General features: G+C 49.2%; 2 protein-coding genes and 1 pseudogene across 4 annotated transcripts in view; 1 reads left to right on the top strand and 2 right to left on the bottom strand.

Annotated features, from left to right (window-relative positions):
- The window catches only part of tedc2 (tubulin epsilon and delta complex 2), a 130,974-nt gene extending 103,681 nt beyond the window's left edge, over positions 1–27,293 (top strand). For 2 of the 3 annotated variants that reach the window (XM_086000922.1, XM_086000924.1), the window contains 6 exons: positions 272–325; positions 835–913; positions 1,202–1,322; positions 5,215–5,316; positions 6,876–7,051; positions 24,574–27,293. In XM_086000922.1, coding sequence (XP_085857048.1) covers positions 272–325; positions 835–913; positions 1,202–1,322; positions 5,215–5,316; positions 6,876–7,051; positions 24,574–24,720 — 679 coding nt within the window. In that variant the 3' untranslated portion in view covers positions 24,721–27,293. Of the gene's footprint in view, positions 1–271; positions 326–834; positions 914–1,194; positions 1,323–5,214; positions 5,317–6,875; positions 7,052–24,573 lie in introns of all 3 variants that reach the window. The other variant, XM_086000923.1, reaches the window with a different exon arrangement.
- On the bottom strand, positions 13,574–15,505 carry LOC147110705 (syncytin-2-like; annotated as a pseudogene).
- On the bottom strand, positions 15,602–16,463 carry LOC147110704 (uncharacterized). Its single transcript, XM_086002270.1, has one exon. It carries the CDS (start codon positions 16,232–16,234, stop codon positions 15,617–15,619), a length of 618 nt encoding a protein of 205 aa, XP_085858396.1. The 5' UTR covers positions 16,235–16,463; the 3' UTR covers positions 15,602–15,616.

Here is a 27,293-nt window from a genome sequence, read left to right as displayed (position 1 = left end):
GAGGAGATGGCTGAGGGAGGGTGGGGCGATGTCATGGAGTGACAGGAACCAGTTTAAAATTCAGTATGTTGGGGAATAGGGAGCCAGTATAGGTCAGTGAGGAAAAGGTGATAGGCGACTGGGATTTAGTGCGGATCAGGATGTGGGCAGCTAAGTTCTGGTCTTCTGGTTTATTGTAGTTTGAGAAATGAATAGTTTTTCTTGTTGACATGATTACACTGGGAGCTGATGGACTCCCTGTGAACTGTAAATCCTCTTTAAACCTTCACAGGTCAACGCTGAAACTTCCTCTAGAGTGGAGAAAACAGCGTAGCAGAAATGCACGGTAAGCAGATCCTCGGCAACAGGGCTGTAGAAGCTGAACAAAAACTCACCCCAGGGGAACTTGGCACACATGCCCCCCCCCCCCCCCAACCCAGATTTCAGAGATCTTCAATGTTTTCTTTTTTTTAGATACATTTAAAAATATATCCCCCTCTTTCTCTTCCCCCAACACCCGTTGACTTTCCCCAGTAATGACAGGTGGAGCAGAGAGAGGAGGGATACACAGAATGCTCCCCTCCCCATTATTTCCTGAGTGGGGGAATGTGTGCGCAGAAAAGAGGGGCAATGAGGAGGACTCGCCCCCGCCAGTGTATTTTTAGTAGGGCTGACGGCCCCTTTCCTGCTCTCCTCTCGCTCCAAATCCTGTAACTGCCCCTAATTTCCCCTCTAACACTCTTTAGAAGTCGTTGCCTCATGGAGAAATCCTGACTATAACAATTACTTTGCGAGAGAACGTGAAGCGGTGGGCGCGGGTGACCAGCTATCATTCACTTTGTTTTTGTTGTCTAGCCTGTGGGAGAAAGTTTCTGTGAGTGAAACTGATACCATCCAGGAGAAGGCACGCTTCATGCAAAGGATTCAGTCAGCAGTATCCTTTCACATTAAAGATCGAATCTACCCACACTTCACAATCAGCAGGCACAAAGTTAAATCATTTGTAGTTTTTCTCTTCCTATTTGCTGGGTTGTAGTTTTGAATATCTGAATTAACATCAGTGGAGATAGAGTTAACACAGGGTACTGGCTGGAAGGGATTAATGATCATGTTAGGGAGCTGGATTAACATCATGGATTCCTGATTCAGAAATTGTGGTTCTGCCAGTGTAAGGGAGAGAAAAACATCAACAAAAAAACTTTTGCTTAACCTCAGACTGAAGTTCCATTCACAGCTCCCAACTGTGAGTTATGCACAGATTGAAGAACAATTGGGCAACATCCGTGATCTTCACAAGTGTATTGACCGATGTGTACGCACAGACCCCCTGCTCAATTCCCCGGGTATGTCCTTTACAAATTGTCTGTGATTTATTTAATGTTGGTCATGGGGAGAGATGACAGTGCTGGGCAATGTCATGTTAGATACAGCATGAGTTAGCTGAAAACCTCTCTCTACTCTGCCACAACAATCTGCCTCAGTCCCAGTCTCCAAGGAGCACTGTTTACTTCATCAGCGTGGTCATTTTGATTGCTACCGTGAGCCATCTGATTAGAGCAAGTGGCGATGAGGCTGGTAATTGAAGCGTGTTGGAAATACATATGCCACTGGTTGTGTCACTGGACCCATATTTAAAGGTTCAGTGACCCTTTTTTTTATTCGTTCCTGGGATGTGGGCGTCGCTGGCAGTGCCAGCATTTATTGCCCATCCCTAGTTGCCCTTGAGAAGGTGGTGGTGAGCCGCCGCCTTGAACCGCTGCAGTCCGTGTGGTGAAGGTACTCCCACAGTACTGTTAGGGAGGGAGTTCCAGGATTTTGACCCAGCGATGATGAAGGATCGGCGATATATTTCCAAGTCAGGATGGTGTGTGACTTGGAAGGGAACTTGGAGGTGGTGGTGTTCCCGTGCGCCTGCTGCCCTTGTCCTTCGAGGTGGAAAAGATCACGGGTTTGGGAGGTGCTGCCGAAGAAACCTTGGCGAGTTGCTGCATTGCATCTTGTAGATGGTACAAACTGCAGCCATGGTACGCCGGTGGTGGAGGGAGTGAATGTTTAAGGTGGTAGATAGGGTGCCAATCAAACGGACTGCTTTGTCCTGGATGGTGTCGAGCTTCTTGAGTGTTGTTGGAGCTGCACTCATTCAAGCAAGTGGAGAGTATTCCATCACACTCCTGACTTGTGCCTTGTAGATGGTATAAAGGCTTTGGGGAGTCAGGAAGTGAGACACTCGCCACAGAATACCCAGCCTCTGACCTGCTCTTGTTGCCACAGTATGTGGCTGGTCCAGTTAAGTTTCTGGTCAATGGTGACACCCAGGATGTTGATGGTGGGGGATTCGGCGATGGTAATGCCGTTGAATGTCAAGGGGCGGTGGTTAGACTCTCGCTTGTTGGAGATAGTCATTGCCTGGCACTTCTGTGGCGCGAATGTTACCTGCCACTTATCAGCCCAAGCCTGAACGTCGTCCAGGTCTTGTTGTATGGGGGCATGGACTGCTTCATTATCCGAGGAGTTGTGAATGGCGCTGAACACTGTGCAGTCATCCGCGAACATCCCCATTTCTGACCTTATGTTGGAGAGAAGGTCATTCATGAAGCAGCTGAAGATGGTTGGGCCTAGGACACTGCCCTGAGGAATTCCTGGAGCTGTGATGATTGACCTTCAATCACGTCAACCATCTTCCTTTGTGCTGGGTATGACTCCAGCCAGTGGAGAGTTTTCCCCCGATTCCCATTGACTTCAGTTTTACTAGGGCTCCTTCATGCCACACTCAACAGCAGTCACTCTCACCTCTCCTCTGGAATTCAGCTCCTTTGTCCATGTTTGGACCAAGGCTGTAATGAGGTCGGAAGCCGAGTAGTCTTAGCGGAACCCAAACTGGGCATCAGTGAGCAGGTTATTGGTGAGTACGTGTTACTTGATAGCACTGTCAATGACACCTTCCATCACTTTGCTGATGATTGAGAGTAGACTGATGGGGCGGTAATTGGCTGGATTGGATTTGTCCTGCTTTTTGTGGACAGGACATACCTGGGCAGTTTTCCACATTGTCGGATAGATGCCAGTGTTGTAGCTGTACTGGAACAGCTTGGCTAGAGGCACGGCTAGTTCTGGAGCACAAATGTTCAGCACGATAGCCGGGATGTTGTCGGGGCCCCATAGCCTTTGCTGTATCCAGTGCGCTGAGCTGTTTCTTTATCACGTGGAGTGAATCGAATTGGCTGAAGACTGACTTCTGTGATGGTGGGGACCTCAGGAGGAGGCCGATATGGATCATCCACTCAGCACTTCTGGCTGAAGATGGTTGCAAACGCTTCAGCCTTGTCTTTTGCACTCACGTGCTGGGCTCCACCATCATTGAGGATGGGGATATTCATAGAGCCTCTTCCTCCCGCTAGTTGTTTAATGGTCCACCACCATTCATGACTGGATGTGGCAGAACTGCAGAGCTTTGATCTGATCCGTTGATTGTGGGATCGCTTAGCCCTGTCTATAGCATGCTGCTTCCACTTTTTAGCATGCATGTAGTCCTGTGTTGCAGCTTCCCCAGGTTGGCACCTCATTGTGACCCCATCTTGCCGGACAGGAGCACGGATTGGAGGAGGAGCAACAGCACTGCAGTACCAGCTCTGCAACTCGAGCTCCTGCCGAGTTAGGCTCCTCCCTGCGATCAGAAGGTTGCTGAATAAACCTTTAGAGGCCGTGCACATTGTATAGAAGGGAACTTCTCTGTCAGGCTCGGCTACTTCTAGATCCCAAAGGACGGAAGAGGAGTCACATTCCTAGACTTTGTTATTTGCAAGCAACAGAATGGAGTCATACCCCAGAGGAGCCCCCACCAGGTGTAGTTAGCAAGGGTGCTGGCTCATCTACAGGGATGCCCATAGTACAGATTCACCTGCTGGCTTAGGCGGGTTGCAGAAATCGAGAGAAATTTTCCACCATATCCAGATCCCATTGGATACATCAGCCACTGCACCATTTTTCTTGTATTGGAAAACCAAGGTGAAAGGATAGGGTCCTTGGTGCAGGACACCAGCAAAGATGAAAAAGAGGAGAGAAGGTAAGTCAAGTAGCAGTTAGTAGGTATGGCCAAGCTAATAAATTGTAACAGAAAGAAAGACTGAGACACAGGAGTTCTACAGTATCGAGGTCCTGGCATAGAATGAATTGGAGTAGGAGACTGTCCTGTCAATATTGATTTCAACACAGTGAGGATGTAGGAAGGAGGGGATGTGTGTAGGAACAAGGAACACTAATCAGATCAATTTAAAATGGAGAGACATGAAAGGATGTGGTGGAGGAGAGGGGGGGTTGGAGGCTGGGGTTAGTGAAGCAATATCTATCAAATGCCAAACTTCATGGCGTTCCCAGGCATGCGAGAGAGAGTGTGTGGTTGAGCCTCACTGCAGAGGGAGAGGATTTCAGGCTGGGCACAATCAAAGTTTTCAGCAATTTTTACCAATTGTGACAAAGTTTGATCCTTGAATGTAATGTCCAATATACGTCATTGACCTTGGATCAGATTGATTTAGTTAGCAAATGATTCTCTTCATCAAACAAATTTGATTTGCTCCATTGTGATGACTGATACTTTTGATGTAGACACACTAAATATTCATATCTCCGATGGTATCTTGTAAATTAAGTTTTGTATTTGGTGAAGCCTGCCTCCTGTTATTTATTCGATTAATCCATGGGATTGGATTTCATTTGTTTTCCAAAGACCAACATCTGAGCATTTCCAGAAGTATTGTTTTTGACAGAGGAATTCTTTGGAAAATTTGGTTGGGAAGATCAGAAGTTGTCAGCAAGCTTTAAGCTTTCAACTGCAGGGCAGCTGAGTGAACTTGAAACTCAGTATCAAGAGCTCGACTCATCAAATTGGCAAATACTTGAACTATATGAGAAGCTGTTCTTACTAAGTGTGATTAACCCATTACAGACTTTCTCGTTGTGTATTGCACTTTTAATGTTTGTCATCTTCTGATTGCTATTTATTAAGGTTTAAAGTTGAATAAAACAAAGTTTGAAGTAAGCTTTGTTTGGTTTGGGAAACAGAGAGCATCTTCTAGTTAAACCAAAACAGTTATTTCCATTGGAAGTGCTGGTAGGGCTGATCTAATAGTCTATTGCTGTTCTTTAAAATGCTTATATTCCTGTGTTCTATTTCAGTGCTAGGCCTCCTCAGATAGTGTGCAGGGAAAATAATAATTTTACTTGTATTTGTCAAAGGTCCCCTCAGTTGGCAGCATGAATATGAGAGTCTGCAGACACTGAAACGATGCCAGGATACTGTATCCAGCCTCCTTCACCAGATTCAGCAGCTTGCAGACGGTGAGTGCAATATCTTTTAACCCACACCAGGACTCTTAGCTTATCTGGGTATTACTGCTTTGTCGAAGCCCAGTTACATCAATTACATACATTACACATACAGAGTAAAGTTCCCCTGCACTGTCCCACTGGATACTCGGATCAGGTGTAGATCTGTAAAAAGAATTCGAGTGCCTCGCACGTGACCTTTCACCATGTCAGCCAGACAGTGGTTGTCAGTGGGCAATTCTATCATGAGAGGCATCACCCAGCTTATATCCACAAATACACTTTTTAGCCAAGGTAATTGGAGTATGATCGGAAGCAGCAAACCGGAATAATGTTATCCCCCCAGGGGACTGTGGTCAGTTCTGCCACAGCTGATGTGAGCTAACTGAGCACCGCCCAAGGATTGAAGCAAGATTTGCCTGGTCCGTGTAGCTCTGTACCACAGCAGGCAGAGCAGTCACCCACCAGGACCTGTCTGGTCCGTGCAGCTCTGTACCACAGCAGGCAGAGCAGTCACCCACCAGGACCTGTCTGGTCCGTGCGGCTCTGTACCACAGCAGGCAGAGCAGTCACCCACCAGGACCTGTCTGGTCCGTGCGGCTCTGTACCACAGCAGGCAGAGCAGTCACCCACCAGGACCTGTCTGGTCCGTGCGGCTCTGTACCACAGCAGGCAGAGCAGTCACCCACCAGGACCTGTCTGGTCCGTGCGGCTCTGTACCACAGCAGGCAGAGCAGTCACCCACCAGGACCTGTCTGGTCCGTGCGGCTCTGTACCACAGCAGGCAGAGCAGCCACCCACCAGGACCTGTCTGGTCCGTGCGGCTCTGTACCACAGCAGGCAGAGCAGTCACCCACCAGGACCTGTCTGGTCCGTGCGGCTCTGTACCACAGCAGGCAGAGCAGTCACCCACCAGGACCTGTCTGGTCTATGCGGCTCTGTACCACAGCAGGCAGAGCAGTCACCCACCAGGACCTGTCTGGTCTATGCGGCTCTGTACCACAGCAGGTGGGGCAGTCACCCACCAGGACCTGTCTGGTCCGTGCGGCTCTGTACCACAGCAGGTGGGGCAGTCACCCACCAGGACCTGTCTGGTCCGTGCGGCTCTGTACCACAGCAGGCAGAGCAGTCACCCACCAGGACCTGTCTGGTCTATGCGGCGCTGTACCACAGCAGGTGGGGCACGCGCCCACCAGGACCTATCTGGTCCGTGCGGCTCTGTACCACAGCAGGTGGGGCAGTCACCCACCAGAAAGGTTTGCAATCAAACATCCACGCTGCGTCATGGAACATCGTTGGAAAATAAAACAAGTTGAAGGCAGTACATTGTCCTTTTAAGTACTCAGAACCGATTAAGGCTTTTCAAAAAGAAGTCTGAACTTTTAAGTCCAATTTTAATTTCCTCGTCCAAAATGTTTTTACAGAGATTGTAGAGTCAGAATCTCCACATGGAATCAGTTGGTTTTAGTGATGTTTAAGTACACTGTACAGCCCCTTTAAATCTGCTATTTTTCCCTGGAATTTTCCCTGTCACCATCTTTACTGTTTTTACTTTTTAACTTGACAAATAGCTGAGGCGTTTTGGGTGAAGTTCGGGAGCTGCTGGAGGCCCAGCTTTAAAATGTACAAAAGCTTTGGCGGCAAGTGTGCACCTCTCCTGTTCTATTCCAGTCTGCAGGAGCTGAAGGAGATGGAGACTCTCAGGTTTCAAGTCCATACTCTCCAAAGACAGATCCAGATCCAAAAGGTAATGCACGATTCTCATTTCGATCAGAACCACTGCATTAAACATTTGCAATATTGGATCCAGATGTTTCAATGTACGATATTCCAAATTACCCCTGTCGTTTCTGTCTCCTGAGAAGGTACCCAAGGAAGTGCCTGGTTATTGTCTTGCTACCTAGTTAATGTATTACTGTGCCTGGTTAGGCAGTGAGCAACTCTGGTATGATCTGGTGCAGTCGATTACTGCTCTAACACATTGGGCCACACACAGGTGGAGCCCAGGTTTGCTGCTAGTTACGAGACTTGTTTCCAATTGCAGCTGTGTTGTTTTGCCCCGGTATCATGTTGAGGCCATGTGCTTCCTGACAGTCGAGAAAAATCATAGGGCAGATACTCAGTTCCCCTATCAGCCAGGTTATAGGTAGACTTGACACAGACCCTAGGAAAGAAAGGACATACTTGCATTGGTATAACACCTCACCACCTCTCAGAAACATGCTTCATGTACAAACATATGAACAATGACAGACAGGTCAAGCCCCTCTGGTCCATCCAGCCTGTCCCACACTATTGTGGTAGCTTGTGTATCACAATATATACACTCCACCCCACCCCAAACCTTGTGATCTCCTGGGAGAGGTGAAAAACCAGATCAAAACCCAGGCCAATTTGGAGGGAAAAAATCTGGGAAATTCCCCTCCGACCCCCCCTCCCCCCCCAGGCGATCGAAACTAGTCCAGAAGATCACTCTGGTCCTGAATTCCCTGAAGTACCTACCCCTTGTACAAGGTGATCTCCACCCCAGCCAGAAACGGATCCGGCTCTCGTTTGAAGGAATTCAGCGAGTTGGCATCCACCACACGAGACAGCTGCCTGTTCCAGAGGCCCACTATTCTCTGGGAAAAGAACCACACCCTGACATCTAACCTAGATCTCCCCTTATACAACTTAAATTTGTGACCCCTGGTCCTTCCTAACTTATTTAATTGGAACAAACTGTCAACTGGAAAACAATCTATTCCCTTCATTATCTTATAAACCTCAATCAGATCACCCCTAAGTCTACACTTCTCTAAAGTGTAGAGTCCCAACTCTTTTAGCCTATCTTGATAACGAAGATGCTTTAGACTGGGAATTAATCTAGTGGCCCTCCTCTGCACCCTTTCCAACGCCTCAATATCGCCCACCGTGTGAGACCAAAACTGGACACAGTATTTCAAGTGAGTCCTGATCAAAGTCTCGTACAAGGAATAAAAACAAAATGCTGGAAAAACTCAGCAGGTCAGGCAGCCTCTGTGGAGTGAGAAAAAGAGTTAATGTTTCAGGTCGATGACCTTTCGTCAGAACTAGAAAAAGGTTTTCCAGCTCTGACAAAAAGTCATCGACCTGAAACGTTAACTCTGTTTCTCACTCCACAGATGCTGCCTGACCTGCTGAGTATTTCCAGCATTTTCTGTTTTTATTTCAGATTTCCAGCATCCACAATATTTTGCTTTTGAATTGTACAAGGAGTTACTTTTAAAATGCAGTGACTCTTGTTATGTGGGCAAACATGGCAGGCATATTCTGCACAGCAAGATCTCACAAATAGCAAAGAGACAAATGATCAGTTCATTTGTTTCTTAGTGGTGTTGGTTGAGGGAGGAGCACTGGCCAGGAGACCTGATCTTCAAACCGTGTCATGGGTTCTTCTGTGTTCACCTTAACAGGAGGACGAAGCCTTGCTTCAACTTCCTATCTGAAGGTTGGCCTTTCTGACAATGCCGCAGTTCCGTACTGCACCAGAGTGTCAGCTTGGATTATACCTCAAGTGGAGTGGGTGTTGACCCATGACCTTCTGACTCCAGTGAGAGTGCTACCAACCGAGCCAAACTGTCATTGCATCTTTTACTAGGTGACATCACTGCCTTGTGTGTGTGTGTGGTAAACCACTGTTTGTATTCCACTGTGTACATGCCTGGACATGCCTCGGCTGACTCCTCCCACAAGTCCTAGTATAAAGGTGACTGCTCCCCAGCCCCCTTTGTATTCTGGACCGGTCGACCACTCGAGGCAGACCTTCATTCTTTTGTTAATAAAAGCCTTTAGTTACTCTCTTAACTCTCAGTCTTTTATGAGTAATTGATAGCGCATCAATTTTATTAACAAATTTTTATAATGGAGAAGATCCTCACACCAGCATGCCTGGACTTAGATCATCGGGAGGCGGACTCATCCACCAAGTTTACTCACTGGCTTAAGTGTTTCGAAAAATTCCTGACCGCCTCCGCAGCAATCAAATCGGACGAGGACAAACTGGATGTCCTGACCTCCAAAGTGAACCACCGAGTGTACTCGGTCATCCAAGACGCGACCTCGTACGCGGAGGCTATCAAGCTCCACAAGGACCAGTACACGCGCCCAGTGAACGAAGTGTACGCCAGGCACCTTCTGGGGAGTCGTAAACAACAACCTGGGGAATCGACTGTGGAATACCTTCAGGCACTGTCTGTGCTTGGCCGGGCCTGTGGTTGTAAGGATGTAAAGGCCGCCGCGTACACAGAGGAACTTATCCGGGACGCTTTTGTAGCGGGCCACAGATCCAATTACACCCGACAGCGACTGTTGGAGCAGAGTGACCTCGACCTCAACAAGGCCTCTGAACTCGCACTATCACTGGATGCAGCCTACCGGGGCATGGATGCCTACTCCTCTGCACCGTGGACGCCGCGGGGAATGACAGCCTGGGACACGGTAGGACCGCCTCATAGCGCCGTGCCACCCCAGCCACACCCCAGCAACGGCCCAACTACCGCAGCAGTGTCCCAAGGCCAGACAGCAGTGCCCCAAGGCCAGAAATGCTACTTCTGTGGCCAGGCAAAACACCCCAGAGCGCGCTGCCCGGCGAAAAACGCAATCTGCTCGGGCTGCGGGAAGAAGGGACACTACGCTAACGTCTGCAGGGCCAAAGCCACCCCGAACCCCAGCAGCGCCGCGTGTGGGCCATGCGGGCCGCCATCTTGGGCCTCCCCGGCCATGTGCGAACCACCGGTACAGCAGCCATTTTGGACGCCTCCAGCCACATGGGGATCATGGGCGCCGCCATCTTGGACGACAGCCGGAACGCAGCAGGCCCCCAACACCGCCTCATCTGATACCCGCAGCGACACACCGACCCCTACGCTGGCATCCGTTACACTGGACCAAGCGAGACCGCACCAGCTGGCCAGCTCCACAATGGACATTAAGGTAAATGGCCACGATACAATCTGCCTTTTTGACTCTGGGAGCACGGAGAGCTTCATCCACCCCGACACGGTGCGGCGTTGCTCTCTCCCAGTCCTGCCTGCGCACCAGCGGATTTCTATGGCCTCCGAGTCCCAGTCGGCGGACATCGGCGGCTACTGCGTAGTGACACTCGTAGTAGACGGGACCGTGTACGATCATTTTAAACTTCTGGTCCTGCCCGACCTCTGCGCTGCCGTCCTGCTGGGGTTAGATTTTCAGTGCCACCTTAAAAGTGTTACGATGGCGTACGGTGGACCCCTACCCCCACTCACAGTCCGCAGCCAGCAGCTCCCAAATTGCCCGCCGCGCACCAGGTGCAACCTCTCCACACTCAGAGTCACCCCCCCCACACTGTTTGCTAACCTCACCCCCGACTGTAAGCCCATCGCCACAAAGAGCAGGCGATACAGTGCCGGGGACAGGGTTTTCATTAAAACCGAAGTGGAGCGGCTCCTGAAGGAAGGGATTATTGAGGGCAGCACCAGCCCCTGGCGAGCCCAGGTTGTGGTCGTTAAGACCGGCGAGAAGCAGCGCCTGGTCATCGACTACAGCCAGACAATAAATCGCTACACCCTGCTGGACGCCTACCCACTCCCCCGCATAGCTGATATGGTCAACCAGATCGCGCAGTACCGCGTCTTCTCGACCATTGACCTGAAATCAGCGTACCACCAGCTCCCTATCCGCCCTGAGGACTGCCAGTATACCGCCTTTGAGGCAAACGGCCGCCTCTATCACTTCCTTAGGGTTCCCTTTGGCGTCACCAACGGGGTCTCCGTCTTCCAAAGGGAGATGGACCGGATGGCAGATCAAAATGCGTTGCAGGCCACTTTCCCATATCTGGACAATGTGACCATCTGCGGCCGTGACTTGCAGGACCATGACGCAAACCTCGAAAAATTCCTCCGCACCGCCCAACTCCTGAACCTGACATATAACAAGGAGAAGTGCATATTCCGCACAAACCGCCTCGCCATCCTTGGCTGTGTTGTGGAACACGGAGTCATCGGCCCCGACCCCGACCGGATGCGTCCCCTTATGGAACTCCCACTGCCCCACTGCCTCAAGGCCCTGAAGAGGTGCCTAGGGTTTTTCTCCTATTATGCCCAGTGGGTCCCCTACTATGCGGACAAGGCCCATCCGCTGATCAAGTCCACCTCTTTTCCCTTGACGGCAGAGGCCCGCTTAGCCTTCCACCGTATCAAGGAAGACATTGCCAAAGCCACCATGCACGCAGTGGACGTATCCATCCCCTTCCAGGTGGAAAGCGACGCGTCCGACTTTGCCCTGGCCGCTACCCTCAATCAGGCGGGGAGACCCGTGGCCTTCTTTTCACGAACCCTCCAAGGCCCGGAGACCAGACACTCCGCTGTTGAGAAGGAGGCCCAGGCGATTGTGGAGGCTGTGCGTCATTGGAGGCACTACCTGGCCGGAAAACGATTTACCCTGCTCACTGACCAACGTTCAGTTGCTTTCATGTTTAACAACAAGCAGAGGGGCAAAATCAAAAATGACAAGATCTTGAGGTGGAGAATCGAACTTTCCACCTACAATTACGAGATCTTGTACCGACCCGGGAAGCTCAATGAACCCCCGGATGCGCTATCGCGTGGCACCTGCGCCAGCGCGCAGATCGATAGACTGCGGGCCCTCCACAATGACCTCTGCCACCCGGGTTCACCAGGTTCTTCCACTTCATCAAGGCCCGCAACCTGCCTTACTCTATTGAGGAGGTCAGGATCATGACCAGGAACTGCCAAGTCTGCGCTGAGTGCAAACCGCACTTTTATAGACCAGACAGGGCCCACCTGATAAAAGCCACTCGCCCCTTCGAGCGCCTGAGCGTTGATTTTAAAGGGCCTCTCCCCTCCTCCGACCGCAATGTGTACTTCCTCAATATTATTGATGAGTACTCCCGTTTCCCGTTCGCCATCCCCTGCCCGGACATGACCAGTGCCACGGTCATTAAATGTCTGAACGACCTCTTCACCCTGTTCGGTTTCCCCAGCTATATCCATAGCGACCGGGGCTCATCGTTTATGAGCGACGAACTCCGTCAGTACCTGCTAACTAGGGGTATTGCCACAAGCAGGACCACCAGTTACAACCCCCGGGGGAACGGACAGGTGGAAAGAGAAAATGCGACAGTTTGGAAGGCCGCCCTGCTAGCCTTAAAGTCTAGGGGCCTTCCAACCTCCCGCTGGCAGGATGTGCTCCCCGATGCGCTCCACTCTATTCGGTCACTGCTCTGCACTGCCACTAACGCCACCCCTCATGAGAAAATGTTTGTCTTCCCAAGGAAGTCCACATCGGGGACATCGCTACCGCCATGGCTGACGTCCCCAGGGCCGGTCCTACTGAGAAGGCACGTGAGGACCCATAAAACGGACCCCCTGGTCGAGAGGGTCGACCTCCTCCACGCCAACCCCCAGTATGCTTACATTGCATACCCGGACGGGCGGGAGGACACAGTCTCCATAAGAGACCTTGCACCCTCGGGGGCCGCAGTAACCCACTACTCACTACCACCCCCCCCCCCCCCCCCCCCCCCCCCCACCACGATCCGATATCCAGCCCCAGCAGACGGCAGGCCTGGGCCCAGCGACCCGCTCGACATCTACGAGGACGACACGCCTGTGCCACAGCCTACGCAGGACTCGACGCCGGAAGCTCCACTACCCCTGCCGTCGCCACGCCGATCACAGCGGCAGACAAGACCTCCGGAGAGACTCCAATACACTAACTTTTAATACACTTCACCCCGCCGGACTCAATTTTAAACAAGGGGTGAATGTGGTAAACCACTGTTTGTATTCCACTGTGTACATGCCTGGACATGCCTCAGCTGACTCCTCCCACAAGTCCTAGTATAAAGGTGACTGCTCCCCAGCCCCCTTTGTATTCTGGACCGGTCGACCACTCGAGGCAGACCTTCATTCTTTTGTTAATAAAAGCCTTTAGTTACTCTCTTAACTCTCAGTCTTTTATGAGTAATTGATAGCGCATCAGTGTGCTATTGAGGAATGGCTGCCATGTCCTAGAGTGGATGGTCAGCTGAGTTTTGGTTCTGTTTCACTCTGGATTATTTGTTTATTTTCACATTGCGGATTAATACAAAAGGGATGGGGATCACATGGAACAAGAAAAAAATCCACTTCCTGGTACTTTGCTGTTCCGATGGATTTATCCCTGGAGTATGGGGGGTGCCACTTTGAGTATGGCCCCTTCCTCATTTGATTGGATAGGTTGTGTTCCCACTTTTAGTGATGTTTGGTTTACGGTGTGTCGAAATCTCGACTCTCAATGAGACTCTGAAATGATCAGCTCCGGTAGATGTTCTTTTATTAAGCTTTTACTTGCGGCAAGGAGAGCGTCCCGCTCAGTCAAAGGCTAAGCAGAGACTCTCACCAGAAGTACAGATCAATAACATATTTATACAGTGAAGTAAACAGGTTATGGTTTCATCATGTGTCTTCCAAGTCAGACAAAGGGACAAAGAGTTCTTCAATCCTTATCTAAGTTTCTACATATTTCTAAAGTCTGGCGTAGCGAAAGACTATTGATAATACAATGGGTAGTTATTTATTCTAGACTATTTAATTAAGACTATCAGTACTGTTTCGAATGTAGATACTTCATACAGTATGTTTCTTCTGTTATCTGGTGGTCAAGCCTCTGGCCAGGTGGCTTGAGTAAGGTTCCCTTTACTCATGTAAATGGTCTTTGAGAACAGTTGCTTATCTGCGTTGTAAACAGTGTTTAGTCAAGGTTAACATGTTTAAGGAAGGAATAGAGGACATTTCTGCAGAGGCTTCTGGGAGGACCGGGACTCCATTTTGTTTGTCAAAAAGGGGCACATGTAGCTATATTCAGCTTTAAAAAGGTACATTTCCACATTCCCCCCTTTTGTCCTTCACAAGGACAACTTAATCCATTCCAATCCTGCTTAGTCTTTCTACAGTATTTCCATTTCCGCGCAGAATCCTTCAGTAGTTGTTGCTACCATAACCTTAGTAGTGGTTGCTGTTGGTAACACTGTTTTTCCCACTCTGACACAGCAGCACTTGATTGATACAAACAGAAGGCATAGGGAAAAGATTATCAGCAAGAATATGATCAGGCCCTGTACCAGGGATTTTCCCTGGGATCCTAGCCATCCGGATGCCCAACCCCACAAAGTGGTACCGCCTAGGCCAGTAATTTGTTTGTACTCTATTACCTTCTCTCTAATAAGTTCTGCCAGACTGCTGATCTTTTCTGAGTGATCCGGGATGTATGTACAGCATTCCTCACCAATCAAAGCGCATGTCCCTCCTTCCTTGGCTAGGAGCTAATCTAGGGCCATACGATTTTGGAGAGCCACTGTCCGAATGGCTACCATTTCGTCATTTACCCTTTCGAAGGTTTGTGAGGTTGCGTTGGCTACTGATTCTACTAATTTAGCCAGTTCCCATATTTCCCACTCGTTTGACATTGTCCCATAGGGTGGTATCATTACCTTGAATATTCCATTCAACCATGTCAAATCCCGTTTAGGTCGATGGCTTTCATAGGTGTCCCTCAGGGTCTTTGTTGTTCTAATAAAGGGTATCACATATCCTAAGTAACAGGATCCCGTCCATGATTGTGGTAACCAGGGGTAGGCCTTATGACCACAGATAAAATAGGTTCCATTATAAGAAGTGAATTGCAACTTCTTCTTTGTCATCATAGGGTTGGAACCTGTCCAGGTACCCCCACTCGTCTTATTATGGACATTTGTCATGTTAAACTGACCCACATCGCGCCAGTTGTGGGGTCGAGTTATGGTAAAATTCTGGGCGCATTTGCTTTTACCCACGTTCTCGCCCCCTGCTATGTTCCTTACTAAACATATTTTATCTATTGGGGCCCCTATACCTGAGGTATTAGTAAGAACTAGGAATGGGGGCTGCCGAGTCCGATTATATTTGGGTTGGTACCACCCCTGGAAGGCAGTGAGATTATAGCCTGTTGATTCCCATTCCGGCCTCCAATCCTCTGTACTAGTAGTGCCCCTATAGGATGTGTGCCTTTTCTGGGAAGTATTACAGCACGTATCGTTCTGACTGATTATCCACTCAGCCATTTCTGATTCGTTAAAGGGAATGGGTTTTAGAGGGATGCCTCCTTTCGAGTGAATGGGCACATGTGCACATACCCAACAGTTGGATAAATCTTTCTTGTGCATACTCAGGACTCAGTGCCATGAATTCATTTATATGTAGTTCCCTTTGTTCACGTGTCTGTACCTCTGGTGCTATCAGTAACACAAAGCATAATCCTGTTAAGCATAGTACTGTCAGTCCTCATAGTCTGTGGAAATCTTTTTCTCTCCCTCTGGTTCCTTCTCCTTTTCCTCCGGATCGGGTGCTTTTTTGCAATGGGACACGTGGATCCATGTTGGTCTTTCTTTTATCTTGATTGCAGTCTTAGTTGTCAGCAAAACCTGGTATGGTCCTACAAATCTGGGTTGTAGACTGCTTTTTCGTTTAAAAATCTTGATGTAAACAAATTCTCCGGGCTCCAGGTTATAGTACTTCCCTTCTGCTGGTTCGACTTGAGCTTTTACCTGTGAATGAAAGCTGGAAATACATTTGGTTAGTGCAATACAATAATTTAACATATTTTCTTCCATTTTATGGATGTCCATTTGTTTTGCAGTAAACGGTGCTGTAAAAGGTAGCCGTTGGGGACGTCCCATAACTATCTCATGCGGTGACAGGCCTGTTGTTCTGTTAGTTGCAGATCGCATTACCATCAAGGCTAAAGGCAGCAGTTCTACCCATTTTAGTCCAGTGTCATTGCATAGTTTCGCCAGTTTATTTTTAAGCATTCCATTATATCTCTCAACAAGTCCAGCTGATTGTGGATGATAACTGCAATGAAAATGTTGGTTAATCTGTAAGGCTTTACACATTTCTTTTATAACAGTTCCAGTGAAATGAGACCCATTATCACTTGAAAGTTTAACAAATTCCGAAGCGCGGCACAATTTCTTTCAACAAATATTTAGCAACAGTAGTGGCATCGGCCTTTTTACAAGGAAAAGCTTCAATCCATCTAGAAAACACATCTACAATAACTAATACATATTTAAATCCCATACACATAGGTAATTCAATAAAATCCATTTGTAAATGGATTTGGGTTTGGGTGGGAGGCAGGTTTTACCTTTTCCGTCTTACCCGGATTCATTGTCTGACAGGTAACACAATTTTCACAAATTTGTTTTGCAATTGTCGTATTACCTGGTGCATACCAAGTTGCCAAAATATAATCTGCCATCCCCCCTTTGCCCGCATGTGTGAATGTATGAACACATCAGGCAATCCATGGAAGTAAGGATTTGGGTGCCACCATGCGGCCGTCATGGTAAATTCATATTCCCTCTTGAGTTTTACAACATTGATCCCTTGCCCAAGTTAATACCTCATCTGTACTGGCCTGTGACTGAAAGGCCAGCACATCATTAATAGTGGGCAGTTGATCTGTGGAATTATTTTCCCTTACTGGGAACACTGATACTTGTTCCCCTTTGTCTGACAGAGCTGCTGATTTAGCTGCATTGTCAGCTCTGGCATTTCCAAGTGCTACCTCATCCAAGTGGCCTGTATGTGCTTGGCATTTAATAAACAACGGGTAATTGTTTACTTGCAGCACTTGGATATGGAGCAACTAGTCATTGATTATACGGACAATTGAATCCTTGGCCGAATTGATTTGAATTTTGATTTTGTGGTCCAAATGGATTTTGAACAGAAAATGTAGTTTGAGGTCTAGCATGTACCCGGGCTGGGGTCACATACGGATTGGGTTCTGGAGGTGGAAGAGGTGGCCCGTTACCAGCCTCTTGAGTCCAGTTATAATTTGGTTGCTGCTGTTTTGATGGGCAATTTTTAGCCCAGTGCCCAGTCTGTCCACAATTGTAACAGGCACCGGATTGTCCTCGTCCTACACCTCCACCGCCTCTACCCCGAAAATTTCCTCTTCCACCACCCCGTCCTCTTCCCCTACCGCATTGTGGGTAATAGGTGGGTGTTGTTGGGGCTGGTGCCGTTGGAGCTGCTTGCTCCATGAACACGGTAACCTTGCTTTTAGTTTCTCTATTTCGATCTTGTATGTCTTTTAACATAGAAACAACCTTGGATAGCGTTTCCTGTCGCCATCCGAAACAAACTCATTTAAAGGGATCCCTGAGTTCAGGTCCTAGTCCGTTTACAACGGTGCTGAGCATGGGGGAATCTAATTCCTCTGTTTCCATGCCTGAACATTGGCTCATAATTTCTCGCACCCTCTCAACGTAATCCTCAACATCCTCATCCTTTCTTTGTGTGGTTTCCATAATTTTAGACCAATTTGTTTTCTTTGGGAACACCTTGTGTAAGGCTTCCCAGCACCTTCCCCAGAATTCGTCATTGGGCGGTCTGGTGCCGGAAGCAGCACCGACAGTTTCACGATGTGTTTTAAAATCTTGGAATTTCGCCTCGAATTCAGCAAATTTGGTGTCTTTTAACCGTGCTTTTAGCAGAATTTGGCCATCTAATATGCTGGGCTCATGGCACATGACGATTACTTTTAATTGGTCTATGGCCTTTTCAAGACTGGTTTTGGGGTCTGCAAATCCTTCCACAATTGTTCTTAACTCACTTGGTGACCATGGTCGATAAGCACCAACTGGATCTCCGTTTGGAGTTGGATTGGGAAAAAGTCTCACTGGCATTATAAGAGCGGGTGGAGGATCAGATCCTGTATTATTTTCACTGCGTTCCCTTTGTTCTGTCCGACTCCGTGTATTCCCTGCCGGACCTTCATGGAATTGATTTGTATTATCATTGTCAGGAGTGACAGGTGCTCCTGCTACTGCTGCTGGGGTTAGATTTTCAGTGCCACCTTAAAAGTGTTACGATGGCGTACGGTGGACCCCTACCCCCACTCACAGTCCGCAGCCAGCAGCTTCCAAATTGCCCGCCGCGCACCAGGTGCAACCTCTCCACACTCAGAGTCACCCCCCCCACACTGTTTGCTAACCTCACCCCCGACTGTAAGCCCATCGCCACAAAGAGCAGGCGATACAGTGCCGGGGACAGGGTTTTCATTAAAACCGAAGTGGAGCGGCTCCTGAAAGAAGGGATTATTGAGGGCAGCACCAGCCCCTGGCGAGCCCAGGTTGTGGTCGTTAAGACCGGCGAGAAGCAGCGCCTGGTCATCGACTACAGCCAGACAATAAATCGCTACACCCTGCTGGACGCCTACCCACTCCCCCGTATAGCTGATATGGTCAACCAGATCGCGCAGTACCGCGTCTTCTCGACCATTGACCTGAAATCAGCATACCACCAGCTCCCCATCCGCCCTGAGGACCGCCAGTACACTGCCTTTGAGGCAAACGGCCGCCTCTATCACTTCCTTAGGGTTCCCTTTGGCGTCACCAACGGGGTCTCCGTCTTCCAAAGGGAGATGGACCGGATGGTAGATCAAAATGCGTTGCAGGCCACTTTCCCATATCTGGACAATGTGACCATCTGCGGCCGTGACTTGCAGGACCATGACGCAAACCTCAAAAAATTCCTCCGCACCGCCCAACTCCTAAACCTGACATATAACAAGGAGAAGTGCATATTCCGCACAAACCGCCTCGCCATCCTTGGCTGTGTTGTGGAACACGGAGTCATCGGCCCCGACCCCGACCGGATGCGTCCCCTTATGGAACTTCCACTGCCCCACTGCCTCAAGGCCCTGAAGAGGTGCCTAGGGTTTTTCTCCTATTACGCCCAGTGGGTCCCCTACTATGCGGACAAGGCCCGTCCGCTGATCAAGTCCACCTCTTTTCCCTTGACGGCAGAGGCCCGCTTAGCCTTCCACCGTATCAAGGAGGACATTGCCAAAGCCACCATGCACGCAGTGGACGAATCCATCCCCTTCCAGGTGGAAAGCGACGCGTCCGACTTTGCCCTGGCCGCTACCCTCAATCAGGCGGGGAGACCCGTGGCCTTCTTTTCACGAACCCTCCAAGGCCCGGAGACCAGACACTCCGCTGTTGAGAAGGAGGCCCAGGCGATTGTGGAGGCTGTGCGTCATTGGAGGCACTACCTGGCCGGAAAACGATTTACCCTGCTCACTGACCAGCGTTCAGTTGCTTTTATGTTTAACAACAAGCAGAGGGGCAAAATCAAAAATGACAAGATCTTGAGGTGGAGAATCGAACTTTCCACCTACAACTACGAGATCTTGTACCGGCCAGGGAAGCTAAATGAACCCCCGGATGCGCTATCGCGTGGCACCTGCGCCAGCGCGCAGATCGATAGACTACGGGTCCTCCACAATGACCTCTGCCACCCGGGGGTCACCAGGTTCTTCCACCTCATCAAGGCCCGCAACCTGCCTTACTCTATTGAGGAGGTCAGGACCATGACCAGGAACTGCCAAGTCTGCGCTGAGTGCAAACCACACTTTTATAGACCAGACAGGGCCCACCTGATAAAAGCCACTCGCCCCTTCGAGCGCCTGAGCGTTGATTTTAAAGGGCCTCTCCACTCCTCCGACCGCAATGTGTACTTCCTCAATATTATTGATGAGTACTCCCGTTTCCCGTTCGCCTTCCCCTGCCCGGACATGACCAGTGCCACGGTCATTAAATGTCTGAACAACCTCTTCACCCTGTTCGGCTTCCCCAGCTATATCCATAGCGACCGGGGCTCATCGTTTATGAGCGACGAACTCCGTCAGTACCTGCTAACTAGGGGTATTGCCACAAGCAGGACCACCAGTTACAACCCCCGGGGGAACGGACAGGTGGAAAGAGAAAATGCGACAGTTTGGAAGGCCGTCCTGCTAGCCTTAAAGTCTAGGGGCCTTCCAACCTCCCGCTGGCAGGATGTGCTCCCCGATGCGCTCCACTCTATTCGGTCACTGCTCTGCACTGCCACTAACGCCACCCCTCATGAGAAAATGTTTGTCTTCCCAAGGAAGTCCACATCAGGGACATCGCTACCGCCATGGCTGACGTCCCCAGGGCCGGTCCTACTGAGAAGACACGTGAGGACCCATAAAACGGACCCCCTGGTCGAGAGGGTCGACCTCCTCCACGCCAACCCCCAGTATGCTTACATCGCATACCCGGACGGGCGGGAGGACACAGTCTCCATAAGAGACCTTGCACCCTCGGGGACCACAGTAACCCACTACCCACTACCACCCCCCCCCCACGATCCGATATCCAGCCCCAGCAGACGGCAGGCCTGGGCCCCGCGACCCGCTCGACATCTACGAGGACGACACGCCTGTGCCACAGCCTACGCTGGACTCGACGCCGGAAGCTTCACTACCCCTGCCGTCACCACGCCGATCACAGCGGCAGACAAGACCTCCGGAGAGACTCCAATACACTAACTTTTAATACACTTCACCCCGCCGGACTCAATTTTAAACAAGGGGTGAATGTGGTAAACCACTGTTTGTATTCCTGTTTGTATTCCACTGTGTACATGCCTGGACATGCCTCGGCTGACTCCTCCCACAGGTCCTAGTATAAAGGTGACTGCTCCCCAGCCCTTGTATCCTGGACCGGTCGACCACTCGAGGCAGACCTCCATTCTGTTGTTAATAAAAGCCTTTAGTTACTCTTCTAACTCTCAGTCTTTTATGAGTAATTGATAGCGCATCAGGATGTAACTGGTAAAATAGATAAGGGAGAACCAGTGGATGTGGTGTATTTGGACTTTCAGAAGGCTTTCGATAAGGTCCCACATAAGAGATTAGCATGCAAAATTAAGGCACGTGGGATTGGGGGCAAGGTATTGACTTGGATAGAGAACTGGTTGGCGGACAGAAAGCAAAGAGTTGGAATAAACGGGTCGTTTTCCGAGTGGCAGGCAGTGACTAGTGGGGTACCGCAAGGATCGGTCCTAGGACCCCAGCTGTTCACAATTATGGACAAGGGAATTGGATGTAATATCTCCAAATTTGCAGACGACACAAAGCTGGATGGGAGGGTAAGCTGTGAGGAGGATGTCGTGAAACTCCAGTACGATTTGGACAGGTTGGGTGATTGGGCAGAAACATGGCAAATGCACTATAATGTAGATAAATGTGAGGTTATCCACTTTGGTGGCAAAAACAGGAAGGCAGATTATTATTTGAATGGCAATAGATTGGGAGACGGGGAAGTGCAAAGAGACCTGGGTGTTATTGTGCACCAGTCGCTGAAGGTAAGCATGCAGGTGCAGCAGGCGGTTAAGAAGGCAAATGGTATGTTGGCCTTCGTAGCAAGAGGGTTCGAGTACAAGAACAAGGATGTCTTGCTGCAGTTGTACAGGGCCTTGGTGAGACCGCACCTTGAGTATTGTGTGCAGTTTTGGTCACCTTACCTGAGGAAGGACGTTCTTGCCCTGGAGGGAGTGCAGCGAAGATTCACCAGGCTGATACCTGGGATGGCAGGAATGACGTACGAGGAGAGATTGTGTCGATTGGGCTTATACTCACTGGAGTTTAGAAGATTGAGAGGGGATCTCATCGAAACCTATAAAATTCTGTCAGGTCTGGACAGACTAGATGCAGAAAGGATGTTTCTGATGGCCGGGGAGTCCAGAACCAGGGGTCATAGTCTAAGGATACGGGGTAAGCCATTTAGGACTGAAATGAGGAGGAATTTCTTCACCCAGAGAGTGGTGAACCTGTGGAATTCTCTGCCACAGAGGGTGGTGGAGGCCAGTTCATTAAATATATTCAAGAAAGAAATGGATATATTTCTTGAGGCTAAAGGGATCAAGGGATATGGGGAGAAGGCAGGGACAGGGTACTGAATATGGATGATCAGCCATGATCTCATTGAATGGCGGAGCAGGCTCGAAGGGCCGAATGGCCTACTCCTGCTCCCATCTTCTATGTTTCTATGTTGACACGAACCAACCATAGTCGATCAATTAGGCACTGTTTCCTTTCTTAATCAAAGAATGTTTTTCCGAATCACAATTTTCCCTAGTGACTCTTCCCGTTTCTTCAATTGCAATGTCGCACAAAAGTATTGAACACAACAGTATAACAAGGACAACTATGACAAACAACATCCACGCGGGTATACAAATCATAGCCTTAAACTCTATCTAAACAAATAGTCAATTCTCAGTCTGCGTTGTACGCCACTACAGACCGAGTCCTTAACTTATCCTAATTTATTTTTAAAAATCTTATTCATCTCTATGATCCTATCAAACAAGGATCCTGTCCCTTCACAGACTTGTCTTAGATCCTATCACACAAGGATAATTATCCGATCACACAAGGATAATCGATCGATTTCTATAGCGCTCTTCTTACCTTCTACTAATGAAAATCTCCCAGGGCTGTTTCAAGACCGGATATTTTCAGGATCAGATCCCTTCTGCCTATAGGCTGAAAAGGAAATGATAACAAAAATAACTTTAGATCTTAGATTTCGAGTCTCGTAGATCGCAGTAATCACAGAAATCACAGAAAGCCCACAGTGCAGATAGAGGCCATTTCGACCCATCGAGCCTGCACCGACACATATCCCACCCGATCCCCGTAACCCTGACACCAACACATATCCCACCCTATCCCTGTAACCCCATGTATTTAATCCCCCTAACACTAAGGGTCAATTTATCATAGCCAATCAACCTAACCTGCACATCTTTGGACTGTGGGAGGAAACCGGAGCACCCGGAGGAAACCCACGCAAACACGGGGAGAATGTGCAAACTCCACACAGACAGTCACCCGAGGCCGGATTCGAACCCGGGTCCCTGGCGCTGTGAGGCAACAGTGCTAACCACTATGCCACCGTGCTGCCCTCCACTGTGGACAACAGATTACATATGCGGTTCAACAGTAAAGAGACTCTTTGTGAGCAAAAAGGCTCACCTTATTCTGGCCAGTTAAGCCCTTCACTGAAGAGGCAATATGCCGGCATCTGTTCACTCACAGACTAGAGAGTAAGCGATCTCGGTGGAACCTCCAAGAAGTAACTGTCGAAATCTCGACTCTCAATGAGACTCTGAAACGATCAGCTCTGGTAGATGTTCTTTTATTAAGCTTTTACTTGCGGCAAGGAGAGCGTCCCGCTCAGTCAAAGGCTAAGCAGAGACTCTCTCCAGAAGTACAGATCAATAACATATTTATACAGTAAAGTAAACAGGTTATGGTTTCATCATGTGTCTTCCAAGTCAGACAAAGGGACAAAGAGTTCTTCAATCCTTATCTAAGTTTCTACATATTTCTAAAGTCTGGCGTAGCGAAAGACTATTGATAATACAATGGGTAGTTATTTATTCTAGACTATTTAATTAAGACTATCAGTACTGTTTCGAATGTAGATACTTCATACAGTATGTTTCTTCTGTTATCTGGTGGTCAAGCCTCTGGCCAGGTGGCTTGAGTAAGGTTCCCTTTACTCATGTAAATGGTCTTTGTTTACAACGCGGATAAGCAACTGTTCTCAGTGTTTAGCCAAGGTTAACATGTTTAAGGAAGGAATAGAGGACATTTCTGCAGAGGCTTCTGGGAGGACCGGGACTCCATTTTGTTTGTCAAAAAGGGGCACATGTAGCTATATTCAGCTTTAAAAAGGTACATTTCCACAGGTGTCAGATGAACAGGTTAGAAAATAGAAGTCATCCGTGTTCACAAGAGAACAATTTATTTCTTTAATTACCAAACATGTAAACTGGCTGCATCTAATCTTTGCATCCGAATCCCAATAACAGCAATATAGTTGAGGTATTTTTATTCTGTCCCTATTTCGTGTGGGTGTACACTGCCCTGTGTGGTACTGATCCACAGACACTTCCAATGTCCCTGTCCCACCCCTGGCCTGTGCTGAGTTAGCTGCGGTCACGCGGGGTGGTAGTTGGATACTGCGATCAGCTGAGATGTCCCAGGGCTGTTGAGGGGGAGAATCAGCCAGACTTCCCACTCCTGGTTGCTGTCCAATGACTCCTGCAGAGAGTGCAGACGTACAGTGGGCAACAGAAGACTGGTGGGTTAAGCTGTGATGCTTACCACAGTGAAATGACCAGCTGTGTCTCACTGTCTAGGCTCAGGCTTGAAGAATGAGGTAATAGAAAGCACTGTTCAGGAGTGGGGTAACAGTGTGTGAGTAGTGGTGTAAGCGGGATGGTGGGTGTATCTGCGTGTGACCACCCTTTCATTTGTTATATAATAGAGTGAATATAGAGGTTTAGGGTGCGGTTGGGGGCCTGAATTTCTCTGACTCTTCCTTTTTCTCTCCCACCCCAGGCTATGGCAGAAGAGCTGCTTCCCATTCTATTTTCCTCCGGGCCTCCAGAACAATCCCTGTTCCACCTTTATCGAGCGGTGTACTCCCAACTCTGTGAGGGAGGAGAACAATTCCCTGTCTTAGTGCTGGATAATATACCCGAGTGACTGAAACAATGGACCTAGCCAACCAGCAGCTGCAGCAATAATGTAGAAGGTTTTGTCCCACAAGTCGTCTCAAACACATCATTATATGAACAACTTTACCTGAACTGGCCTGGAGCAGCACACAGGATTTCACACTGATCATGCATTCCAACACCAACATTCACCAACAGCAAACCCGCTGTGTTGAAAGTCTGCTCTCAGTGCTGGCTGTAGGGATCCTGTGTAAAATGAGTGTGGTCAACTTCAACCCACTTTTACTGTACAAAACTACCAAATAGGCACCAAATGAGCAATCTCACTCAGAAGGGATAGTGGATTGTTTGTATGGGAAATGGAAAAATGTTACACTCATTCAACAGAGGGCACTCTTTGGAGCTTGGGACAGGGTAGAGGGAGCTTTACTCTGTATCTAATCTGGGCTGTACCTGCCCTGGGAGTGTTGCTGGGACAGTGCAGAGGGAGCTTTACTCTGTATCTAACCTGTGCTGTACCTGCCCTGGGAGTGTTTGATGGGACAGTGTAGAGGGAACTTTACTCTGTGTCTAACCCGTGCTGTACCTGCCCTGGGAGTGTTTGGTGGAACAGTGCAGAGGGAGCCTTACTCTGTGTCTAACCCATGCTGGACCTGCCCTGGGAGTGTTTGGTGGGACAGTGTAGAGGGAGCTTTACTCTGTATCTAACCCATGCTGTACCTGCCCTGGGAGTGTTTGGTGGGACAGTGCAGAGGGAGCTTTACTCTGTATCTAACCCGTGCTGTACCTGCCCTGGGAGTGTTTGATGGGACAGTGTAGAGGGAACTTTACTCTGTATCTAACCCGTGCTGTACCTGCCCTGGGAGTGTTTGGTGGAACAATGCAGAGGGAGCCTTACTCTGTATCTAACCCGTGCTGTACCTGCCCTGGGAGTGTTTGATGGGACAGTGTAGAGGGAGCTTTACTCTGTGTCTAACCCGTGCTGTACCTGCCCTGGGAGTGTTTGATGGGACAGTGTAGCAGGAGCTTTACTCTGTATCTAACCCATGCTGTACCTGCCCTGGGAGTGTTTGATGGGACAGTGTAGCAGGAGCTTTACTCTGTATCTAACCCATGCTGTACCTGCCCTGGGAGTGTTTGATGGGACAGTGTAGCAGGAGCTTTACTCTGTGTCTAACCCATGTTGGACCTGCCCTGGGAGTGTTTGATGGGACAGTGCAGAGGGAGCCTTACTCTGTGTCTAACCCGTGCTGGACCTGCCCTGGGAGTGTTTGGTGGGACAGTGCAGAGGGAGCCTTACTCTGTATCTAACCCATGCTGTACCTGCCCTGGGAGTGTTTGATGGAACAGTGCAGAGGGAGCTTTACTCTGTATCTAACCCATGCTGGACCTGCCCTGGGAGTGTTTGATGGGACAGTGTAGAGGGAGCCTTACTCTGTGTCTAACCCGTGCTGGACCTGCCCTGGGAGTGTTTGGTGGGACAGTGCAGAGGGAGCCTTACTCTGTATCTAACCCATGCTGGACCTGCCCTGGGAGTGTTGCTGGGACAGTGCAGAGGGAGCTTTACTCTGTATCTAACCCATGCTGTACCTGCCCTGGGAGTGTTTGGTGGAACAGTGCAGAGGGAGCTTTACTCTGTATCTAACCCATGCTGTACCTGCCCTGGGAGTGTTTGGTGGGACAGTGCAGAGGGAGCTTTACTCTGTATCTAATCTGGGCTGTACCTGCCCTGGGAGTGTTTGGTGGAACAGTGCAGAGGGAGCTTTACTCTGTGTCTAACCCGTGCTGTACCTGCCCTGGGAGTGTTTGGTGGAACAGTGCAGAGGGAGCTTTACTCTGTGTCTAACCCGTGCTGTACCTGCCCTGGGAGTGTTTGGTGGAACAGTGCAGAGGGAGCTTTACTCTGTATCTAACCTGTGCTGTACCTGCCCTGGGAGTGTTTGATGGGACAGTGTAGAGGGAACTTTACTCTGTGTCTAACCCGTGCTGTACCTGCCCTGGGAGTGTTTGGTGGAACAGTGCAGAGGGAGCTTTACTCTGTATCTAACCCGTGCTGTACCTGCCCTGGGAGTGTTTGGTGGAACAGTGCAGAGGGAGCTTTACTCTGTGTCTAACCCGTGCTGTACCTGCCCTGGGAGTGTTTGGTGGAACAGTGCAGAGGGAACTTTACTCTGTGTCTAACCCGTGCTGTACCTGCCCTGGGAGTGTTTGGTGGAACAGTGCAGAGGGAGCTTTACTCTGTATCTAACCCGTGCTGTACCTGCCCTGGGAGTGTTTGGTGGAACAGTGCAGAGGGAGCTTTACTCTGTATCTAACCCATGCTGGACCTGCCCTGGGAGTGTTGCTGGGACAGGGTAGAGGGAACTTTACTCTGTATGTAACCGTACTATACCTGAATCGACATTTGATGCTGGCACTGAGTGCCCTGTTCCAGCAATAACATCCTCCACATTGATTTGCACAAAAGTTTTCAACAATATCCTTTGTATTGTGCCCTTGTACTGTACAATATTTGTACTTTTATTACTGATTGAATCAAAAATTATTATATTTTTTAGAGTTTAGATTTGTAAAACTGACTATTAAAAAGCATCAAATTTA

The sequence above is a fragment of the Somniosus microcephalus genome, chromosome 11 (genome assembly GCF_052327205.1).
Source record: "Somniosus microcephalus isolate GS21.2 chromosome 11, FLI_Smic_1.0, whole genome shotgun sequence".
NCBI classification, from domain to species: Eukaryota; Metazoa; Chordata; class Chondrichthyes; order Squaliformes; family Somniosidae; genus Somniosus; species Somniosus microcephalus.
The sequence above is the reverse complement of the archived record's forward strand: the minus strand, read 5'-3'. Positions and strand labels throughout refer to the sequence as shown.

What these genes read in the sequence shown, in the direction of transcription:
- LOC147110704 (XM_086002270.1), bottom strand. Translation starts at nt 16,234, where the DNA reads ATGTGTAAAGCCTTACAGATTAACCAACATTTTCATTGCAGTTATCAT.